This window comes from Oncorhynchus keta, chromosome 35, assembly GCF_023373465.1.
Source record: "Oncorhynchus keta strain PuntledgeMale-10-30-2019 chromosome 35, Oket_V2, whole genome shotgun sequence".
In the NCBI taxonomy this organism is placed as follows: domain Eukaryota; kingdom Metazoa; phylum Chordata; class Actinopteri; order Salmoniformes; family Salmonidae; genus Oncorhynchus; species Oncorhynchus keta.
This window is the reverse complement of record NC_068455.1, coordinates 42,474,066-42,496,346: the sequence shown is the minus strand read 5'-3', so window position 1 is coordinate 42,496,346 and position 22,281 is coordinate 42,474,066. Positions and strand designations below refer to the sequence as shown.

General features: G+C 40.6%; 1 protein-coding gene across 1 annotated transcript; it reads right to left on the bottom strand.

Annotated features, from left to right (window-relative positions):
• Positions 1 to 844: 844 nt before the first annotated feature.
• Positions 845 to 20,552, bottom strand: LOC118368520 (CAAX prenyl protease 1 homolog). Its single transcript, XM_035752680.2, has 10 exons — positions 20,194 to 20,552; positions 17,377 to 17,523; positions 17,153 to 17,239; positions 16,938 to 17,054; positions 16,642 to 16,794; positions 11,994 to 12,135; positions 10,199 to 10,374; positions 9,746 to 9,850; positions 8,941 to 9,084; positions 845 to 2,126 (listed from the first exon to the last, which is right to left on the bottom strand). The coding sequence occupies exons 1-10, from the start codon at positions 20,296 to 20,298 to the stop codon at positions 1,902 to 1,904; spliced, it is 1,401 nt and encodes a 466-aa protein (XP_035608573.1). The 5' UTR covers positions 20,299 to 20,552; the 3' UTR covers positions 845 to 1,901.
• Between the last annotated feature and the right edge of the window lie 1,729 nt (positions 20,553 to 22,281).

Genomic DNA, 22,281 nt, shown 5'->3' with positions numbered 1-22,281 from the left:
TCCCAACAATGCAGTGATAATAATAGAAAATAGAATAACAAATGTAATTAAAATGAACACACAAGAACTACAATGTGAGTTAACACTAGAACGGACGTATATACAGGTCAGTGACAGTACCTTATTTAAGTGCAGGGCAGTGGAGGCTACTGAGGGGAGGACGGCTCATAATAATGGCTGGATCAGAGCAAATCGAATGGCATTTAAATACATTGAAAACATATTTGACACCATTCCACTGACTCCGTTCTAGTCATTACCACAAGCCCATCCTCCCGAATTAAGGTGCCACCAACCTCCTGTGGTGACCTATGGATGGGGCCTCGAGTCTGTGTGGATAGTGTGTAGGAAAGGGAGAGCAGTAACTGTTAGCCATAAGTCTTATGGTCAGAGGATAGAAGCTGTTTAGAAGTCTGTTTGCTAACCCTTGATGCACCAGTGTCGCCTGCCAGATGAGAGCATGGAGAACAGTCCCTGTCTTGGGTGGCTGGAGTCTTTGTGAAAGGCCCCAGAAAATTGCTTGACACTGCCTAGCATGTAGGTACAATAAAAATAAAAGTGACTCCACAATGACACAATGCATGATTTACCATTAATGTCTATTGAGCACAAAATAATCTGAAACAGCAAAGGCATCCAACAAATTTGTAGTCACAAGCTTGATGTAGTCATTGTGTGCTATGAATATGGGATCAAATAACTTTTTACTACTTTTATAGTGAATTGGTCCCAATACTTCTGTAATTTCTAAAACGGTTCACCTGATATGGATGAAGCTGCCCTCAAATCCAAAGTGCATGACTCACTACCATTACCAGAGCAAAGGTGAGACAAATAGGACAACTGCTGTGAGGGACTTTATTCACAATACTGCAAGAAAAGTACTGTATGTCCTATATCAAACCAAACACTTGAGTTTTGTGATGTGACTTATAGCCACCCCAGTCCCCCAGCCTTCGTCAGTCAAAACTGGGTTCACGATCAAACCTCGCACATAGGCACCAGAAGTAGAGAACTAAACAATAAAACATTAACAGAAGATTCCAAACCACATTCAAATAGGCCAAAAGTTTGCGTACACTTTTCTCTTTTTGCAAAGCTAATCGCTAATCAATTATGTACAAGTACAGTATGGTCAGACCATTGTTAACAAACAAGTGCATAAAAAAAATGAAATCGTGTCAAAAACAAATGCGAAGAAATGTAACCTAAATAGTGAATTCCTATGTTGTCACTGGCCAAACCTTTACTTCAAAACTATCACAAGTCACAGATCCCTGGGAAGTCACAGGCACTCAAACTATATATAACAGTTGTAGATTGAGCCAGTCAACCAGCCTAGGCAGCAGTTTATACTATTAATTAATTGATGGCCCATTCTTTGTACAAGCAATACATCCTATTGACACTTAATAATTCTGGGAGCAGTTTCTTTTTCAAACCCCTCTAAAAATGGATTGGACCGGGACCGTTACAATACAATTTGAGGTTTAATGAGAAAACATTTGGACAAATTCTTCGGGAAGTAAATAAAACTGAGTAAGAAATAAAAACCTTGCCGAAATATAATGAGCAATCCTTGATAAATGTGACCTGTACTAGTGGCAAGTGCTTAAAATAACATTAAGGCAATTATTTATGCCCACAATGGTTTTGTGTTTATGACATCTGTATCTTCATGTTTGCCTAGAATAAGCATAGATGAGATATCTTCGTCGTCTCATCAAAACATTTTGGTATTGTGCAAGTTCGAAATTGAAAAAAGGAACCTACTGGTGAGGATAAAGGATAACAAAAACAGGGCAACAGCAAAAGAGATGGGGAGGACATCAGAGGGCCAGAAGTGGCTTGCGGAGGCCCTTGGGGAGAGGCAGCAGACGTGGCTCTCCCTTCAGGGCCCGTCAGTCCTGCTTGGTGCCTCCCAGGGCCCGTAGGCGCTCCAGGAGGGGAGGATGGGAGTAGTGCCACATGGAGAAGAGCCAGTCGGCCACAGGGAAGCCCAGGTTGTCTTTGTTGAGCTTGATGAGGGCGGAGTAGAGCTCTGAGGCTCGGCCCATGCCCCGCGCAAAGGCATCTGCCTGGAACTCAAACCTGCGGCTCAAGACCGTCAGACAGAAGGACAGGACCTGGAGGTAGGAATAGGAAACCATTTCAGTTTTCCTCAGTGAAGTATCAGAGATACTCTTAGCATCCCATCCTCATCTCCATTTTAACAACATTTTCTGTTTAAAGCTGACTTAAAAGGAGACCACCTGCACTGATTCTCCTCACACATCAGTACTGCTGCTACCAGATTCTTATTATACTGCTCAATTTATACACTCCTTCCCCAAAACAAATGTAAATATTGTACTATAAATTGTGCCTTCCTGTAATATAAACTCAGCAAAAAAAGAAACGTCTCTTTTTCAGGACACTGTCTTTCAAAGATTAGTAAAAATCCAAATAACTTCACAAATCTTCACTGTAAATGGTTTAAACACGGTTTCCCATGCTTGTTCAATGAACCATAAACAATGAATGAACATGCACCTGTGGAACAGATGTTAAGACACTAACAGTTTACAGACGGTAGGCAATTAAGGTCACAGTTATGAAAACTTAGGACACTAAAAATACCTTTCTACGGACTCTGAAAAACACCAAAATAAAGATGCCCAGTGTCCCTGCTCATCTGTGTGAACATGCCTTAGGTATGCTGCAAGGTTACAACACTAGGAATGCACAATCCCTCCATCAGTGCTCAGACTATCCGCAATAGGCTGGACTGAGGGCTTGTAGGCCTGTTGTAAGGCAGGTCCTCACCGGCAACAACGTCGCCTATGGGCACAAACCCACTGTCGCTGGACCAGACAGGACTGGCAAAAAGTGCTCTACACTGACGAGTCGCGGTTTTGTCTCACCAGGGGTGATGGTCAGATTCACGTTTATCATTGAAGGAATGAACGTTACACCGAGGCCTGTACTCTGGAGCGGAATCGATGAGGTGGAGTGTCCGTCATGGTCTGGGGCGGTGCGTCACAGCATCATCGGACTAAGCTTGTTTTCATTGCAGGCAATCTCAACGCTGTGCGTTACAGGGAAGACATCCTCCTCCCTCATGTGGTACCCTTCCTCATCTTTATATGACCCTCCAGCATGACAATGCCACCAGCCATACTGCTCGTTCTGTGCATGATTTCCTGCAAGACAGGAATGTCAGTGTTTTGCCATGGCCAGCGAAGAGCCCGGATCTCAATACCATTGAGCACGTCTGGGAGCTGTTGGATTGGAGGGTGAGGGCCATTCCCCCCCCAGAAATGCCCGGAAATTTGCAGGTGCCTTGGTGGAAGAGTGGGGTAACATCTCACAGCAAGAACTGGCAAATCTGGTGCAGTACATGAGGAGGAGATGCACTGCAGTACATAATGCACCTGGTGGCCACACCCGATACCGACTGCTACTTTTGATTTTGACCCCCCCTATGTTCAGGGACACATTATTCAATTTCTGTTAGTCACATGTATGTGGAACTTGTTCAGTTTGTGTCTCAGTTGTTGAATCTTATGTTCACACAAATATTTACACGTTAAGTTTGCTGAAAATAAGCGCAGTTGACAGTGAGAGGATTCTTTTTTTGCTGAGTTTACTTATACTCAAACATTTATTCTATTCTACTGCCATTTACTTTATGTTCGTATTCTATTCTTTACTATGTATTATTGTTGTTGCATTGTCGAGAAGGAACCAGCAAGTAAGCATTTTGTTGAACGATGTATACCATGCGTATCCCGTACATACAGTACGACTAACAAAACAACTTCAACTTTGTTTTTTTTTACAACCAGATCTCAATTTCTTTATGTAAATGTCATGTTTTTTATAAACTTACCCCAACCAGCAGTTCACGTCCTCATTGTGCAGTGAGGAGACTCAGGAAAAAAATGCACCAAAAACATCCAAATATGTCCTTTTATAAATCTGAAAGGCTCTCAGTACAGTGAATCAGGTCTTTAGATGATGTACATATGGAATTGTCATTGCGAACTACCGGTAACGTAATACTTCATTTTGTGCGATACCAGCTGTTTCCCCTATCCAGCTGTTCCATTCTCTGTACAGCCTGCTTCTAGAATGGATGGATAGGTATCACTCATGTAGCAACAAAATGGAATATAACGGTGCAGATAAAGTTTGGAATGACAATTTCATGTGTACAACATCTAAAGACCTGCATCACTATACTGAGAGATTTTCCATTTCTAAAAGATAGTGCTGAGCGATTAACTGAAATGTGTTATTTTCAATGCTTCAGTTATTTGAATTCCTGAATTGTGCGATGTAGTAGGGTGTTGTAGTTTCCAACAGACCAATAATCGATAGTGTAGCGCAGAAAATGTGGTTATTAACTACAATGACCATAATCCATTGTGCACCTACTTGTCCAGTCTGTTCCTTTTACGCCTGCTACGTAAAAGAGACAGAAGAATATGAGATATGCGAGGGATAGAGAGCAGTTGGTTTGCGAGGTCTCTACCTGAAAGGACATGATCTAAGTGATTAATAGTTGGTAATCAGCAATCATAAAAGTATGTCTTATTTACTTTGCTGTCTGACAAAACCACAATTTTACTATTTCTTCATAGAAAGCAGCTCACTCTTTATAGATAAGATGACTAAGAATGAAATAATAAAGACATTAAAAAAATATATATACACAACACATATTTTATTAAAGTAAAGTAATATGAATAAATTATGGCTAATAATTGTAGTGACTGCTAATAAGCAGTCACTACCATCATGGGACATTTATTAATTGTTTTATTCTGTATTGTTATATCATTAAACCCACATAATGCATTTAATGTTTACAAGATTTTTTTTAAATTATCGAACCAAACTCAAAGAGGACTCAGCACTACTAAAAGGACGTATTTGGAGAATGTAAAAAAATGCAACATTCTGAGCCTTTACTGCACAATGAGGTGTTGGAGGGCCAGTAGGAGGCACTCTTTCCTCTGGTTTAAAAATAAATAAAAAATATCCCAATGCCCCAGGGCAGTGATTGGGGACACTGCCCTGTGTACGGTGCCGTCTTTCGGATGGGAGTTTAAACGGGTGTCCTGACTCTCCGAGGTCATTAAAGATCCCCTGGCACTTATCGTAAGAGTAGGGGTATTAACCCCAGTGTCCTGGCTAAATTCCCAATCTGGCCCTCAAACCATCACGGTCACCTAATAATCCCCAGTTTACAATTGGCTCATTCATCCCCTTCTCCCCTGTAACTATTCTCCAGGTCGTTGCTGTAAATGAGAATGTGTTCTCAGTCAACTTACCTGGTAAAATAACAAATATAAATAAATAAATAAATAAAATGAGGATGAAAGTATAACATGCCATTTGCATCAAAAATAGAGATTTGCTTACACATTTTATATCCTTTAATAGATACTCTATATTGTAGGTTTAGCTGTATATTTCATTGGATAATATTTGCTACTATGCCCAAGGTATTTTCGCAAAACAAACACTTGCACAGCACATGCAGCGCTAACATCTAAGGCCTCCACTGAAGTGTTTTTTTTTTTTTTTAATTTTACATTTTATTTCACCTTTATTTAACCAGGTAGGCAAGTTGGGAACAAGTTCTCATTTACAATTGCGACCTGGCCAAGATAAAGCAAAGCAGTTCGACAGATACGACACAGAGTTACACATGGAGTAAAACAAACATACAGTCAATAATACAGTATAAACAAGTCTATATACAATGTGAGCAAATTAGGTGAGAAGGGAGGTAAAGGCAAAAAAGGCCATGGTGGCAAAGTAAATACAATATAGCAAGTAAAATACTGGAATGGTAGTTTTGCAATGGAAGAAAGTAGAAATAAAAATAATGGGGTGCAAAGGAGCAAAATAAATAAATTAATTAAATACAGTTGGGAAAGAGGTAGTTGTTTGGGCTAAATTATAGGTGGGCTATGTACAGGTGCAGTAATCTGTAAGATGCTCTGACAGTTGGTGCTTAAAGCTAGTGAGGGAGATAAGTGTTTCCAGTTTCAGAGATTTTTGTAGTTCGTTCCAGTCATTGGCAGCAGAGAACTGGAAGGAGAGGCGGCCAAAGAAATAATTGGTTTTGGGGGTGACTAGAGAGATATACCTGCTGGAGCGTGTGCTACAGGTGGGAGATGCTATGGTGACCAGCGAGCTGAGATAAGGGGGACTTTACCTAGCAGGGTCTTGTAGATGACATGGAGCCAGTGGGTTTGGCGACGAGTATGAAGCGAGGGCCAGCCAACGAGAGCGTACAGGTCGCAATGGTGGGTAGTATATGGGGCTTTGGTGACAAAACGGATTGCACTGTGATAGACTGCATCCAATTTGTTGAGTAGGGTATTGGAGGCTATTTTGTAAATGACATCGCCAAAGTCGAGGATTGGTAGGATGGTCAGTTTTACAAGGGTATGTTTGGCAGCATGAGTGAAGGATGCTTTGTTGCGAAATAGGAAGCCAATTCTAGATTTAACTTTGGATTGGAGATGTTTGATATGGGTCTGGAAGGAGAGTTTACAGTCTAACCAGACACCTAAGTATTTGTAGTTGTCCACGTATTCTAAGTCAGAGCCGTCCAGAGTAGTGATGTTGGACAAGGCGGGTAGGTGCAGGTAGCGATCGGTTGAAGAGCATGCATTTAGTTTTACTTGTATTTAAGAGCAATTGGAGACCACGGAAGGAGAGTTGTATGGCATTGAAGCTTGCCTGGAGGGTTGTTAACACAGTGTCCAAAGAAGGGCCGGAAGTATACAGAATGGTGTCGTCTGCGTAGAGCTGGATCAGGGACTCATCAGCAGCAAGAGCGACCTCATTGATGTATACAGAGAAGAGAGTAGGTCCAAGAATTGAACCCTGTGGCACCCCCATAGAGACTGCCAGAGGTCCGGACAGTAGACCCTCCGATTTGACACACTGAACTCTATCAGAGAAGTAGTTGGTGAACCAGGCGAGGCAATCATTTGAGAAACCAAGACTGTCGAGTCTGCCGATGAGGATGTGGTGGTTGACAGAGTCGAAAGCCTTGGCCAGATCAATGAATACGGCTGCACAGTAATGTTTCTTATCGATGGCGGTTAAGATATCGTTTAGGACCTTGAGCGTGGCTGAGGTGCACCCATGACCAGCTCTGAAACCAGATTGCATAGCAGAGAATGTATGGTGAGATTCGAAATGGTCGGTAATCTGTTTGTTGACTTGGCTTTCAAGACCTTAGAAAGGCATGGTAGGATAGATATAAGTCTGTAGCAGTTTGGGTCAAGAGTGTCCCCCCTTTGAAGAGGGGGATGACCGCAGCTGCTTTCCAATCTTTGGGAATCTCAGACGACACGAAAGAGAGGTTGAACAGGCTAGTAATAGGGGTGGCAACAATTTTGGCAGATCATTTTAGAAAGAAAGGGTCCAGATTGTCTAGCCCGGCTGATTTGTAGGGGTCCAGATTTTTCAGAACATCAGCTGAATGGATTTGGGAGAAGGAGAAATGGGGAAGGCTTGGGCGAGTTGCTGTTGGGGGTGCAGTGCTGTTGACCGGGGTAGGAGTAGCCAGGTGGAAAGCATGGCCAGCCGTAGAAAAATGCTTATTGAAATTCTCAATTATGGTGGATTTATCAGTGGTGACAGTGTTTCCTATCTTCAGTGCAGTGGGCAGCTGGGAGGAGGTGTTCTTATTCTCCATGGACTTTACAGTGTCCCAGAACTTTTTTGAGTTAGTGTTGCAGGAAGCAAATTTCTGCTTGAAAAAGCTAGCCTTGGCTTTTCTAACTGCCTGTGTATAACGGTTTCTAGCTTCCCTGAACAGCTGCATATCACGGGGCTGTTCGATGCTAATGCAGAACGCCATAGGATGTTTTTGTGTTGGTTAAGGGCAGTCAGGTCTGGGGAGAACCAAGGGCTATATCTGTTCCTGGTTCTACATTTACATTTTACATTTAAGTCATTTAGCAGACGCTCTTATCCAGAGTTCTAAATTTCTTGAATGGGGCATGTTTATTTAAGATGGTTAGGAAGGCATTTAAAAAAAATATCCAGGCATCCTCTACTGACGGGATGAGATCAATATCCTTCCAGGATACCCCGGCCAGGTCGATTAGAAAGGCCTGCTCGCTGAAGTGTTTCAGGGAGCGTTTTACAGTGATGAGTGGAGGTCGTTTGACCGCTGACCCATTACGGATGCAGGCAATGAGGCAGTGATCACTGAGATCTTGGTTGAAGACAGCAGAGGTGTATTTAGAGGGGAAGTTGGTTAGGATGATATCTATGAGGGTGCCCGTGTTTAAGGCTTTGGGGGGGTACCTGGTAGGTTCATTGATAATTTGAGTGAGATTGAGGGCATCAAGTTTAGATTGTAGGATGGCTGGGGTGTTAAGCATGTTCCAGTTTAGGTCGCCTAGCAGCACGAGCTCTGAAGATAGATGGGGGCAATCAGTTCACATATGGTGTCCAGAGCACAGCTGGGGGCAGAGGGTGGTCTATAGCAGGCGGCAACGGTGAGAGACTTGTTTTTAGAGAGGTGGATTTTTAAAAGTAGAAGTTCAAATTGTTTGGGTACAGACCTGGATAGTAGGACAGAACTCTGCAGGCTATCTTTGCAGTAGATTGCAACACCGCCCCCTTTGGCAGTTCTATCTTGTCTGAAAATGTTGTAATTTGGAATTAAAATTTCAGAATTTTTGGTGGTCTTCCTAAGCCAGGATTCAGACACAGCTAGAACATCCGGGTTGGCAGAGTGTGCTAAAGCAGTGAATAGAACAAACTTAGGGAGGAGGCTTCTAATGTTAACATGCATGAAACCAAGGCTATTACGGTTACAGAAGTCATCAAAAGAGAGCGCCTGGGGAATAGCAGTGGAGCTAAGTGTATTAAGACGTTAGATATAAATGCATTGTTTAAGAGATGGGAGTCACTCACCTCATTATATGGGGAGAAGATGAACTGGAATATGATCATCAAACCAATCAACGTGGGCTGGCTGTCATAGAAACCAAAGGCTATGAATAGCTCCTTTCGTCCAATCAACACAGCAAAGAGGAAAAAGCACAGGAAGGAGTTCATCTGCAAGGGCAGAGGCAGGGGGGGACAAAAATGTTACCATTACCAAGGTTTCCATTCAATTGGCGACAGATTTTAATGCAAATATATACATATTTTTAAAAATAGCAGAAAAATAGTTCACTCACCAGTGGTGTTTCCACCAAACGGACTTGTTGTGGATAAAAATTAGTGCGTGATGACATATGCACACGAAATATACTTTTTTTAGTTTATGTTATGCACCTAAACATTTTTATGTTCAATGCGTTTCTATCACATTTTCAACTCTACCAATAGTTTTGTCACAAAAACTGTTCTTGTTAAATAGCAAATGTGCCTACTCTGGGTCTTGGCAGCTGCGCTCTAGCCAACAGCTCGCAGATACAATGCGGGTAGACTAGTCTAAGTAATTAGATCATTTGACCGACACAATATCACACCATATCAAATGAACAAATGATCTGTCGGCATTTATAAAATTGTACAGAAACTCTGTTTCCATCACAGTTGTCGTGATTATTATACGTTTTTTACACTATGACTTTACTCACATAAAACCTGTGGATGGTAACATGCTTATTGACATTTCTACATCAACATGTGAATTTCCAGGATCTGCAAGAATGGAATATTGGTATAGATCTGACATGCAAACGCATATCAAGGGAATTTCCAAACAAACCTGACTGATGACAATGTTCTTCACAGTGTGGCCCAACTTCCAGTGGCCAAGCTCGTGGCCCAATACGGCCAAGACCTCTGGGTTGTTGCAGCCTTGCTTCTTGTTCTGAAAAGAGTTAAGAACATGAATAGCTTGATTTTAATGAAGTATGTATGAAACACTGACTACAAATACTAGTATACCATCTTATTTGTTTCTATGATAGGACCCCTCAACAAATTAGATTCATAACATGAAAATTGTAGTGTGCTTGCAGAGCTCCAACCAAGATTACAAAAATGTTCTGTATTGCTGAAGCTGTGCTCAGTAATAATGGAGTGCTTTGAAGAAGAAGCTTGTTTCAGCAATAAATATAATTGAAGGATATCAAGTTGCAGTCCTGAACCTTCTTTCAGTATTTTAGATTAATAACATGTTGACACACAGTTCTCTGTGTAAAGGAGTATGTCTGACCTTGGGCTTGGCTTTGGCCTCAGTTGGTGTGTCAGTCTCCTCTGCAGGCACATTCTCTGGCTCTCCGTCCTTGTTGAGGGGAGAGTAGTCCTCCATCAGGGTGTCGAACAACACTATGCGCTTGTTCTTGAAGAACCCATAGAAGTAAGCGTTACTGTGGGAGGAGCGCTTGGAACCTGGAAGAGTAGGTCAAAACAGATCATTTCAACTAGGGCTGTCAGAGTTAAATCAGTTAATTTTTTACAATTTTAGTGCAGTAACTTTTTTTGAATCATGATTTAGGAGCATTATCCAAAACATTCAAAATACACTGAAAACATCCCAAATACATACCGTAATTGCTGGACTATTAAGAGCACCCGAATATAAACCGCACCCACTGAATTATTAAAAAATATGTATTTTGTACATAAATAAGCCGCACATGTCTATAAGCCGCAGGTGCCTACCGGTACATTGAAACAAATGACCTTTACACAGCCTTTAAACGAAACACGGCTTGTAACAAAAATAAATAGGCTTTAACGAAACACGGCTTGTAACAAAAATAAATAGGCTTTAACGAAACACGGCTTGTAACAAAAATTAAAAAGTAGCCTACTAGTAAAGTCATTGGTCACTATCTTCCTCCTCCTGTGCACTGAAACCACTGAAGTAATCTCCTTCGGTGTCGGAGTTGAATAGCCTCAGAATTGCTTCATCCGATGTCGGATCGTTTTCATTGTCGCTCTCGTCACTTTCATCCGGAGGCAAATACCCCGCTGAGCTCATGCTGCCCCTTCAACACGCAGCAGTCCAGCCTTTCGAAACCCGTTGATGATAGTGGATTTTTTGACAATGCTCCACGCTGTCAGGACCCACTGGCAGACTTGACCATAAGTTGCTCTTCGCATGCGGCCCGTTTTAGTTAAGGATTTCTCCCCACTTGTCATCCAAGCCTCCCACTGAACAAAGAGCGCCACCTTAAATGCACGATTTACACTGATGTCGAGTGGCTGCAAATACTTTGGGCCGTCTGCTTTTCTTCCCTCTGAAAGGTTTGTTGTCTTTTTGCACTGAGTCAGTTCCTCACGCTGCTGTTTACAAAGTCTTATAATCGACTCATTAAGGCCAAGCTCTCATGCAGCAGCTCTATTTCCTTTTCCAACAGCCAGATCGATCGCCTTCAACTTGAAAGCTGCATCATATGCATTTCTCCGTGTCTTTGCCATGATGAGGGTGACAAAATTACTACCGTAATCAGAATGATGGGAAGTTTGAGCGCGCTCGATTTACGTCACATTATGTGACGGTGCTCAGTTTTTTGGCGGCATGAATCTTGTGAAAGCGGGAAAAATCCATAAATTAGCCGCGTCATTGTATAAACCGCGAGGTTCAAAGTGTGGGAATAAAGTAGCGGCTTATAGTATGTAAATTACGGTAATCTATAAAGCAAAAAACAAGTTGATATTGAGGTTAAAGAAAGTGTGGATCCTCAATTTACCTAACCATTACCTTAAGACAAAAATCAAGACGTCAATATTTTTGGAATGTTTTTTTGTATGAAAAATCGTAAATTACAGCTTAATTTTAGCAAATTCGATTAAATGTTTTTAGCGCTTGACAGCCCTAATTACAATACAACTTTACTGTCCATATGTTACAATGAAAATGTGACCACCTCCCACTTATGCCTTGGTCTCCTCAGCACCCATTATGATTTGGTCTCCTCTGATGATAAACAATTATAGATACAGTGGAAGCAGTCCCATCTTTTGGACAAAACTAGTTGTTGAGTTAATGTATTGTGCCTTACCTTCTACTACATAGACCTTAGTGAGGGGGAAATTGATAGACTTAGACATGCTCTCAATCTCTTCCTTCAGCTCGCCCTCTGGCAAAGGAGTAAACTTGTCAAATAGGGGAGCAATGTAATCAGCATAGATGGTCACCAGCACCTAAGAGTGAGGAAGAATGATCAGAATGAAATAGTTTAGACTAATTTGACTATAGCTTAACTCATTATGCATAATTAAATTGCTTGAGCCTATAAAACTGCTGTTTCAAGGCAGCTAGGAGGTGAAAGTAGGGCTATTGCGGTGACCGTATTACCACCACACAAGTCATGCCAGCAGTCAAATTCCACTTGACCGATTAGTCACGGTAACTAGGTTTCTCCAAACTCTGAAGCTGCTGATGGTCATTAGTTGCCTACCAAACTTGCTAACTGACTGGTACTCAGCACTCTATTCTCCCTCTAATAACTGACATCAATGCAAATGTTTTAGAAAATCAAACACTTCATGAGAGCCCATGAGCTCAACATTTCTATAGGCTCTGCAATTGCATGCGAAAACATAGTTGATGTCCTCTATTAAAAAGAGGTGGATCCCATTAACTTTCTATAGGGTAGGCCTGCTATATTTTATATTCTCAACTTTCCTAATATTAAGCACATTTCTTCGCTTTACAACAGCAGTATAGCCTACCTGGCTGCCATGAAAATGAACTACGGGAAAAGCGTCCTCCATTCACTATTTAAGTGCATAGATTACATGTATTTTTGTTCCGAGACAGGTGCATGATAATGGTCCATTCTAAATCAAAACTAATTTCACACATACAGTACCAGTCAAAAGTTTGGACACACCTAATCATTCCAGGGTAGATCTTTAGTAGAATAATAGTGAAGACATCAAAACTACGAGAAAAAAACACATATGGAATCTTGTAGTAACCAAAATAGTGTTAAACAAATCAAAATATATTTTATATTTGAGATTCTTCAAAATAGCCACCCTTTGCCTTGAATACATTTAAATTACCAGGTGTGCCTTCTTAAAATGTCATTTGTGGAATTTAGTTCCTTCTTAATGTGTTTGAGCCAATCACTTGTGTTGTCACAAGGTAGGGGTGGTATACAGAAGACAGCCCTATTTGGTAAAAGACCAAGTCCATATTATGGCAAGAACAGCTCAAATAAGCAAAGAGAAATGACAGTCCATCAATACTTTAAGAAATGAAGGTCAGTCAATCCGGAAAATTTGAAGAACTTTTTCTTCAAGTGCAGTCCCAAAAACCATCAAAAACCATCAAGCGCTATGATGGCTGTCGTGAGGACCGCCACAGGAATAGAAGACGCAGCGATACCTCGGCTGCAGAGGATAAGTTCATTAGAGTTAACTGCACCTCAGATTGCAGCCCAAACAAATGCTTCAGTTCAAGTAACAGACACATCTCAACATCAACTGTTCAATCAAATGTATTTATAAAGCCCTTAGAGGAGACTGCGTGAATCATGCCTTCATGGTCGAGTTGCTGTAAAGAAACCACTACTAAAGAACACCAATAAGAAGAAGAGACTTGCTTGGCCCAAGAAACACGAGCAATGGACATTAGACCGGTGGAAATCTGTCCTTTGGTCTGATGAGTCCAAATGTGCGATTTTTGGTTCCAACCACCGTGTCTTTGTGAGACGCAGAGTATGTAAACGGATTATCTCCGTATGTGTGGTTCACATCATGAAGCGTGGAGGAGGAGGTGTGATGGTGCTTTGCTGGTGACACTGATTTATTTAGAATTCAAGGCACACTTAACCAGCATGGCTACAACAGAATTATTCAGTGATACGCCATCCCATCTGGTTTTTGACTTAGTGGGACTATTAGTTGTTTTTCAACAGGACAATGTCCCATCAAGGCAAAGGGTGGCTACTTTGAAGAATCTCAAATATATTTTGATTTAACACTTTTTTGGTTATTGCATAATTCCATGTGTTTTTTCATAGTGTTGATGTCTTCACTATTACCGTACAATGTAGAAAAGAGTAAAAATAAAGAAATATTAGTAGGTGTGTCCAAACCTTTGACTGGTACTGTATATTATTTAGTATATGTAAAGACAACATTAAATTAAGAATAGTCTGATGGGTGACAATATTAGCCATTCACTTGTGAAATATGTATTATCACTTGTGAATGATGCCCAGCATGTGCGGTAAGGCAAGAAACAGTGCATGCCTTTTGTGACCTTTTCAAATCATAGTTGCACACGTCATATAGCCTAGACCATAGGCCTATATGTATCACAACTAATGTGGCCAAATAATTTTAAGAAGGTAAGCACATTAATCCACTTTACAACTGATGTAGAGCCTAACTGGCATACATAGACGGTGCATGAGTTTCAAGTTTGGGGAAGATCCTTTTCACCATAAAAATGCACCTTTATAATAAAGCATTACATGCATAATTACATTTGCGGTCACTTTTGAGAATGTTTTTTTCCCTGCTATTTGATTGCATTTTGGAACGTTCGCACTTATAGCCTACTGCCGTGTGTGCATTGCTGCGCATTGGTGTTTAGGAATACATTACCGTTCAAAAGTTTGGAGTCACTTAGAAATGTCCTTGTTTTTGAAAGAAAATCACATTGTTTGTCCATTAAAATAACATTACATTGATCAGAAATACAGTGTAGACATTTAATGTTGTAAATTACTATTGTAGCTAGAAATGGCAGATTTTTTATGGAATATCAGAGGGCCATTATCAGCAACCATCACTCCTGTGTTCCAATGGCACGTTGTGTTAGCTAATCCAAGTTTATCATTTTAAATGGCTAATTGATCATTAGAAACCCCTTTTGCAATTATGTTAGCACAGCTAAAAACTCTTGTCCTGATTAAAGAAGCAATACAACTGGCCTTCTTTAGACTAGTTTAGTATCTGGGGCATCAGCATTTGTGGGTTCGATTACAGGTTCAAAATGGCCAGAAACAAAGTACTTTCTTCTGAAATTTGTCAGTCTATTCTTGTTCTGAGAAATGAAGACTATTCCATGCGAGAAATTGCCAAGAAACTGAAGATCTCGTACAATGCTGTGTACTACTCCCTTCACAGAACAGCGCAAACTGGCTCTAAACAGAATAGAAAGGAGTGGGAGGCCCTGGTGCACAACTGAGCAAGAGGACAAGTACATTAGTGTCTTGTTTGAGAAACAGACGTCTCACACGTCCTCAACTGGCAGCTTCATTAAATAGTACCCGCAAAACACCAGTCTCAATGTCAACAGTGAAGAGACGACTCCGGGATGCTGACCTTCTAGGCAGAGTTCCTCTGTCCAGTGTCTGTTCTTTTTCCCCATATTAATCTTTTATTTCTATTGGCCAGTCTGATATGGATTTCTCTTTGCAACTCTGCCAATAGAATAGGTCAACTTTTGTACTATTGGGGATAGTAGCACAGCATGACATAGGCTAGTGCAGGGCTCATCAACTAGATTCAGGCGCGGGACGATTTTTTTTCTTGAGTGGATGGTCGGGGGGCCAAAACAGAATTACAAATCATTTGTAGTCTGCAAATTGAAAGAAAAAAAGAAGAAAAAAAAGAAGACCAAACATACATAATATTTGACTAAAACAATTTCAAACCTTGCTTACATTTGTACACAATCACATCTCTCTGTTGGAGCTGAGATGCCAGTGAGAAGGACCCGATCACATGACGGGCATTGGCTAATAAGAATTTAGATATCTGGGAGAGCCATGTGAGAGGTGCTTAGGAGCATGGCAGCCGGGAGAAGGAAATTATAATTATATTCAGCCCAAGTGCACAACAAGTGCCTGCAAAAGGCATGGATTTTTTAGGGGGCATTATGGTCACACAAGGGGGATGCCGCCAGGAAATTCAAGGCCTGGTGAGAATATTATCAAGTGCCTGTCAAATTGTGAATGAGAGACTGATGAAGTGTTCAGCCTGCACAAGAAACAAAATCAGAGCTCATGCCTTTCATGCAACTTTTTTCAAATCATCATTAGGTTTGCATCATGTAGCCTTAGAATGTATTTTAAAAAATTCAAAAACATATAGCCCAACGTTTTGTATCACAACAAAAGTTGCAAAGTAACTAAGTTAAGCACATAGGAGAACCTGTTTCTTTGTTAACCGCTCAACATAGAATAGCCGCATGTGTGCACTTCCTTAGAAAATATCCTTTCTATATTGCTACATTCAATTGTATTCTACATACTATAAAATAATAAAAGAGAATGCCACGGAATTCTAAGCAAATCTTGTCTACTAAATGAACTAGTGTAGCCCACAGCCATATGGCATAGTCATATCAGGGCCTAACATAAAGGACAACTCAAGAGTATGCTATTCTGTTCTTTTGAAATAGACTACATTTTCTTCATATCATGCTTCTTTCGACTGGTCTAAAATAAATCATGGATTTATTGTGATGGTGTAGGCTATATTAAATGGATTTATTATACTTTTTTTAAATGTAGATGTTCCCACGGTCTGCATCAGTAGCTTGTAGGCTACGCGTGAAAGCCAGGAGATGCTAAACGTGTATACATTAATTCACGGTCCATTAACATGAGACCGGCAGTTATTTACTTGACCATCACCGGCTGACAAAATTTCATGACCGCCACAACCCTAGGTGAAAGGACTAACCAGAGAGACCCCCAGTGTGAAGAGCCAGGCGTAGATAAAGAAGAAGTCTCCACCAATCTTGATGATGTAGAGGAGCAGTGAGGTCACTGGCAACAAGATACACTGGGTCACAATAAACTTCTTCACAGCATCCTTCAGGAAGAACCCCAGCGTCTGAAAGAAGAACCGTAGACGACAGCAAAAAAAAACACAGACTGTATGTTTAAAACCATGCCAGGGAAAAAGTGTAATTGGTTCAAACTACGAAACGTTTGCCTGTATAATAAGGATGTCCCCAGAGAGTTTGGACATGGTACCTGCTGGTTGAAGCCATGCTTCTCCTCAATGACAAAGGTGTTGTAGATACTCCAGGGAAGACCAGTGAAGGCACTGAACAGAGTCGCAAGCATCAGAAACGAAAGAGACTGGAAGATCTGAAAGAAAAAGAACCATTGAAATATATGGAATGATTCAAGAAAATAAACCTTCCTAATACTGGACTGATCATTTTAACCGTGGAGCATTCACACACTTCATAGTCGGGACCCAATCCAAAACGAGCAGTCACAGTCCCAGCAACTTTCCAAAGGAAAGGGATTCCACCAAGGAGCAGGATCAGCTATGAGACAACAACAGTGTTAAAAACACAAAATTCCCTCTGTTTGGTGATATGCTCTGTAAGCAGATATAGGCAACTACATTCTAATATAACAAAGTAGGTCCTAACAAACCAATGGATCTTTTAGTTGGACCTACCGTCCCCTCAGTTTCTGAATATAGTCCAGACCAAAAACTGAAGTTGCTCTTGTCCAGTTGATAAAGACGTGACTTCTCAAAGGTATCCGTGTCCATGATCTTCCCCAACTCTTGTGGCACGTGCATGGTCGACCTGTATGTCCTCCGCTATGTGGTTAGAAGGTTATGCTATGTGGTTAGACAAGTTATTCATATTATTTTTCCATTCATATAGCTAATCCTAAAGGCAGTTTCCATGTTACAGAATAAAGTTAACTTTTAGATAAAACAATTCCAAACAGTCCTTTACAAGTCAGAATGTTGACTAAACTTAATTTGAACTGACTTGGCCAATTGTCTATTGGATTGGTCCTTCAGCTGGTCTAAATTTGACAAAATATCCACAGGAAAGTATTATCAAAACGCAGGTTTCTGTGTGGCTATCCCGATTTATTTGCTCATCAACTAAAGGCACAAGACAGAAGTAAGTACATGCAAGCAAACTAACCAACGTCTTGCATGCATTTAGCTACATGGTTTTGCGCATGTAACCGGTGACAGGCATTTGGCAGTACTGGCAGTCTAAAAAGTTGACAAAATAATACTTTCCTGTGGATATTTTGTCTCAAGTTTCAACCAGCCGAAGGACCAACTGCACAGACAACCAGTAGACTAGCTAAATTAAAATGTAATTGTATTCATCATTCTGGCTTGTAAGGAAATGTTCCATGTTTTTGTGGTGCTTTGTTTCAGACTGTATATCAACAATTGGTATAACACTGATTTTAGGCAATCCTGAAGACAATCCTGAAGACAGCGTTGTTCTTGGAAAAATATTGAGAGACTGGCAAACACCATTCAATTGGTGACAGATTCATGCAAATATTCCAAAAAACGCACCAAGAAAATATGCGCATTTTCCCACCAGCGGGAAGTCCAAACAGACTTGTCGTGGATAAAAATCACTGCATTATGACGTAATGCACAGAAAATGTATTTTTTACCTTACCTTTTAATGTACCGAATAAAAATCTTATGTTCAATGTGTTTCCATTGCATTTTCAACTCTACCAATAGAGTTGAAACAAAACCTGCATTAAATAGCAAATGTGCCTACTTTGGTCTTGGCACATGGACTCTAGCCAACAGCTTGCAGATACAGTGCGGGTAGTCTAGTCTACATGATGAGATTATTATGGATAGCCTTGAATTGAGAATATTTGTATTTGTCAATCAGAAGTCAAGCATTGATCATCATGTCACTAAAATAAAACCCTAGATATTTTTTAGAAAAGAGCACCAAGATCACTGTGCAATTTCACCACCCTGTGAAGTTGATCATAACTTATTTCATTTGTATCCTAATAAACTCCATGGTTTCTCCGAGTCATATTTGGAAGACCACACACACCATATCATCGCATTATTTCGATAAGTTAGTAATTATATCAATGTTTTCGCATAAAGGCGTTTCAACCTCCATTTCTTACATAATACATTTTACAGACACAAAAAGATCCCACCATGTCGAACACACAAATGATCTGACAGCAATTGAAAAATAGTACAGAAACTTCCCGTTTCCAGCACAGCTGGCGCAATATTTTTTTAAATACGGTATGACTTTACTCGTATAAAATCTGGACTGAAACATGGTTATTGAAACAATATAAATGAAACTGAGTCAGCATGCTGCTATCTAGCTCTCGAAATCCCTTCAGCCATTTCATTCGCCCACATTTGGCTCCTTCATTCGCCCACAATCACTTTTGAACATATGCTGAAATGCCCCTTATCTTTCATGTCAGTGAGAAATAATCGTTCAAATAAAGAATATGCTTACTGTAGTAGTTTTGCACAGATCCATACACTTTGTGCCTCCAGCTGACAAACTACACTTCCTCCCCAGTTATCTTACACACAGATGTTCAGAGCATGCTCGATTGCTAATTAGCACTGGTGGCGGCCTTTGTCTTCCATAAACAAGTGCTGTAACATGGAGACATGGCGCTGTGGGAACACTAATCCTAAAAAAAAGTGTAGCTACTAATGTACATTTGGTTTTTTATTAAGCATTTATGGCTGATATGAAAGACACATTCCTTATGTTTCCAAAAAAGTACCGCAAGCTAATTTTCACCTAAAATCTAACCAATCTAACTGCCTGTAGCTCAGGACCTGAAGCAAGGATATGCATATTCTTGATACCATTTGAAAGGAAACACTTTGAAATTTGTGGAAATGTGAAATGAATGGAGAATATAACACATTAGATCAGGTAAAAGATAACCCGATGTAAAAAAAAATGTTTTTTTTACCATCTTTGAACTGCAAGCGAAAGGCCATAATGTATTATTCCAGCACAAGCGCAATTTAGATTTTGGCCACTAGATGGCAGCAGTGTGCGTGCAGTTTTAGACTGATATAATGAACCATTGCATATATGTTCAAAATGTTGTATCAAGACTGCCCAAATGTGCCTAATTGGTTTATTAATACATTTAAATTCATAATTGTTCACTCTCCTAAAACCATAGCATGGTATTATTTCACTGTAATAGCTACTGTAAATTGGACAGTGCAATTAGATTAACAAGAATGTCATATTTCTGCCCATATGAGATATGTCTAGGTCCTGGGGGAAAAATGTTGTTACTTAAACCCTCTTGCTAATCACATTAGCCGTTAGCCGATCCCGTAGAGGTTATTAACAAACATCACCGGTCAGAAGGTTCTATTGTCAATTGGCGCTAGAGTAGTTACGTCTATGAATGGGGCAGCAGCGGGGGCCTGGTGCGGTATTGACAGAGACAGTTACGAAACAAAGTAAACAATTACCTGTCTGTACGCAAGGTAGGCCTCCCATAGATAAACCGTCCACGAGAACACCAGAACAGCATAAAATATCTTATTTTCGATTGGTAGGTCAAGTATCGTTTCCATCTTTATTCTGGCCTATTTGAAGTTACCAAGGTAGCTAGTTGGACTGCCGCCCGTCGTTCACACACCTTCCGGTCTTTATTCAGAATATATTTTTATTTATTTAAATAACTCAGTAACTTATGTTAATATACGCAGTTTAAATTGACTAGCATTCACCAAACCACTCAAAATGATGGCTAGCTCATTCGCTTCCAATTTCCATGAATTCATGCAATGGTATGGTGCAGCAGTTCATTTTGCTCCCCGTACAACAAATGGTTGCACTAACTAGTTCCATGCTTGTAGTGAGCAATAGGTATAGCAAAGATTTATATAACTAAACCAAGATAGACCACAGTCCGTCGTTTCAAATGGGAATAAATTAGTCACAGTGGGCAGAAAAAGCAAGGAGTTGGGCAGAGCTAGCGAGATCCTATTGGCGCGTTCATGCCTACTCTGTGAAATTCGCATGTGTAGTAATCCAATTCGCCTATGCGCTTCTTCTAAATAACGCACGTTTTTAAAACTTTGACAAATGGCAAAGTCTCCAAAACGTAGTCCACTCTGATCGTAACATATTTTAGTTTTGGGAATAGAAAACTGTATTGATATCAAATGTTTCATCAATGAGCAGAATGTCCGCCCAAATCCATCTCGTTCCACCTTCTCCCACCGCGGCCACTGGGCTTCCTCTCACTACCATATTTTGTAGTGAGTGGAAACGCCAAGCGCAAGCTTCACATTGATACATCCGGTGAAATATCTGTTTCATTTTTCTATCTGTGGTAAAAGCGTCATTTTCCAGGCACTGCAAGGATATACTTGTTTAACTAACCCAAGATTGACCATAGCCTGCCGTTTCCAATCGGAACAAATCTCAGCTCACTGGTCACCATTGCAACACCCACCCATAGCACGCATTCCAGCAGGTATATTTCACTGGTCACCCCCAAAGTCCATTTCTATTTGGCTGTTTTTCCTTCCAGTTCTCTGCTGCCACTGACTGGAACGAATTGCAAAAATCACTGAAGCTGGAGACTCATATCTTCCTCATCAGCATCACCTGTCAGAGCAGCTCACAGATCATTGCACCTGTACATAACCCATCTGTAAATAGACCATCCAACTACCTCATCCCCATATTGTTATTTTTTATTTTTTGCTCCTTTGCACCCCAGTATCTCTACTTGCACATTCATCTTCTGAACATCTATCACTCAAGTGTTTAATTGCTAAATTGTATTTACGTCGCAACTACGGCCTATTTATTGCCTTACCTCCCTAACCTTACCTCATTTGCACACACTGTATATATATATTTTTATATTGTGTTATTGACTGTATGTTTGTTTATTCCATGTGTAACTGTGTTGTTGTATGTGTCGAACTGCTTTGCTTTATTTGGCCAGGTCGCAGTTGTAAATGAGAACTTGTTCTCAACTGGCCTACCTGATTAAATAAAGGCGAAATAAAACATTTTAAAATTAAAATGAGTCATAGTAGGTAAAGTCAAGCACAAGCTAGCAGATCCTATTGGCTCGTTCTAGAATATTTTTGCAAATTTCCATTAGGGAAAGCCTACTCTGTAAAGTGCGCGTGTGCAATAACTAAATTTGGCCTTCCACTCCTTCTAAACTTTGGCAAAGTGTAAAATCTACAAAACTTAGTCCACTCTGTTCCACTCATTCTAGTTTTGGGAACGGAAAACTGTACTGAGATCAAATTTCATTGGTGAGAACATTTGCATAACGTTGGCCAAAATCCATCTTGCTCCACCTCATCCCCCTGTCGAACACTGGGCTTCCTCTCATCGCCATATTTGGTAGTGAGTGGAATAGCTAAACGGATGCTTCACACCTATATACATGAAATATCAGGTACATTGTTCTATCTGTGCTACAAGTATAGATAGATGTGTACCGGACCAAGTATGTCTTGGAGTAGTGGGTGTGTCGAAAGGAGTGGGTGTGTCAAAAGCACTCTGCTATAGGTTAGACGCTCTCG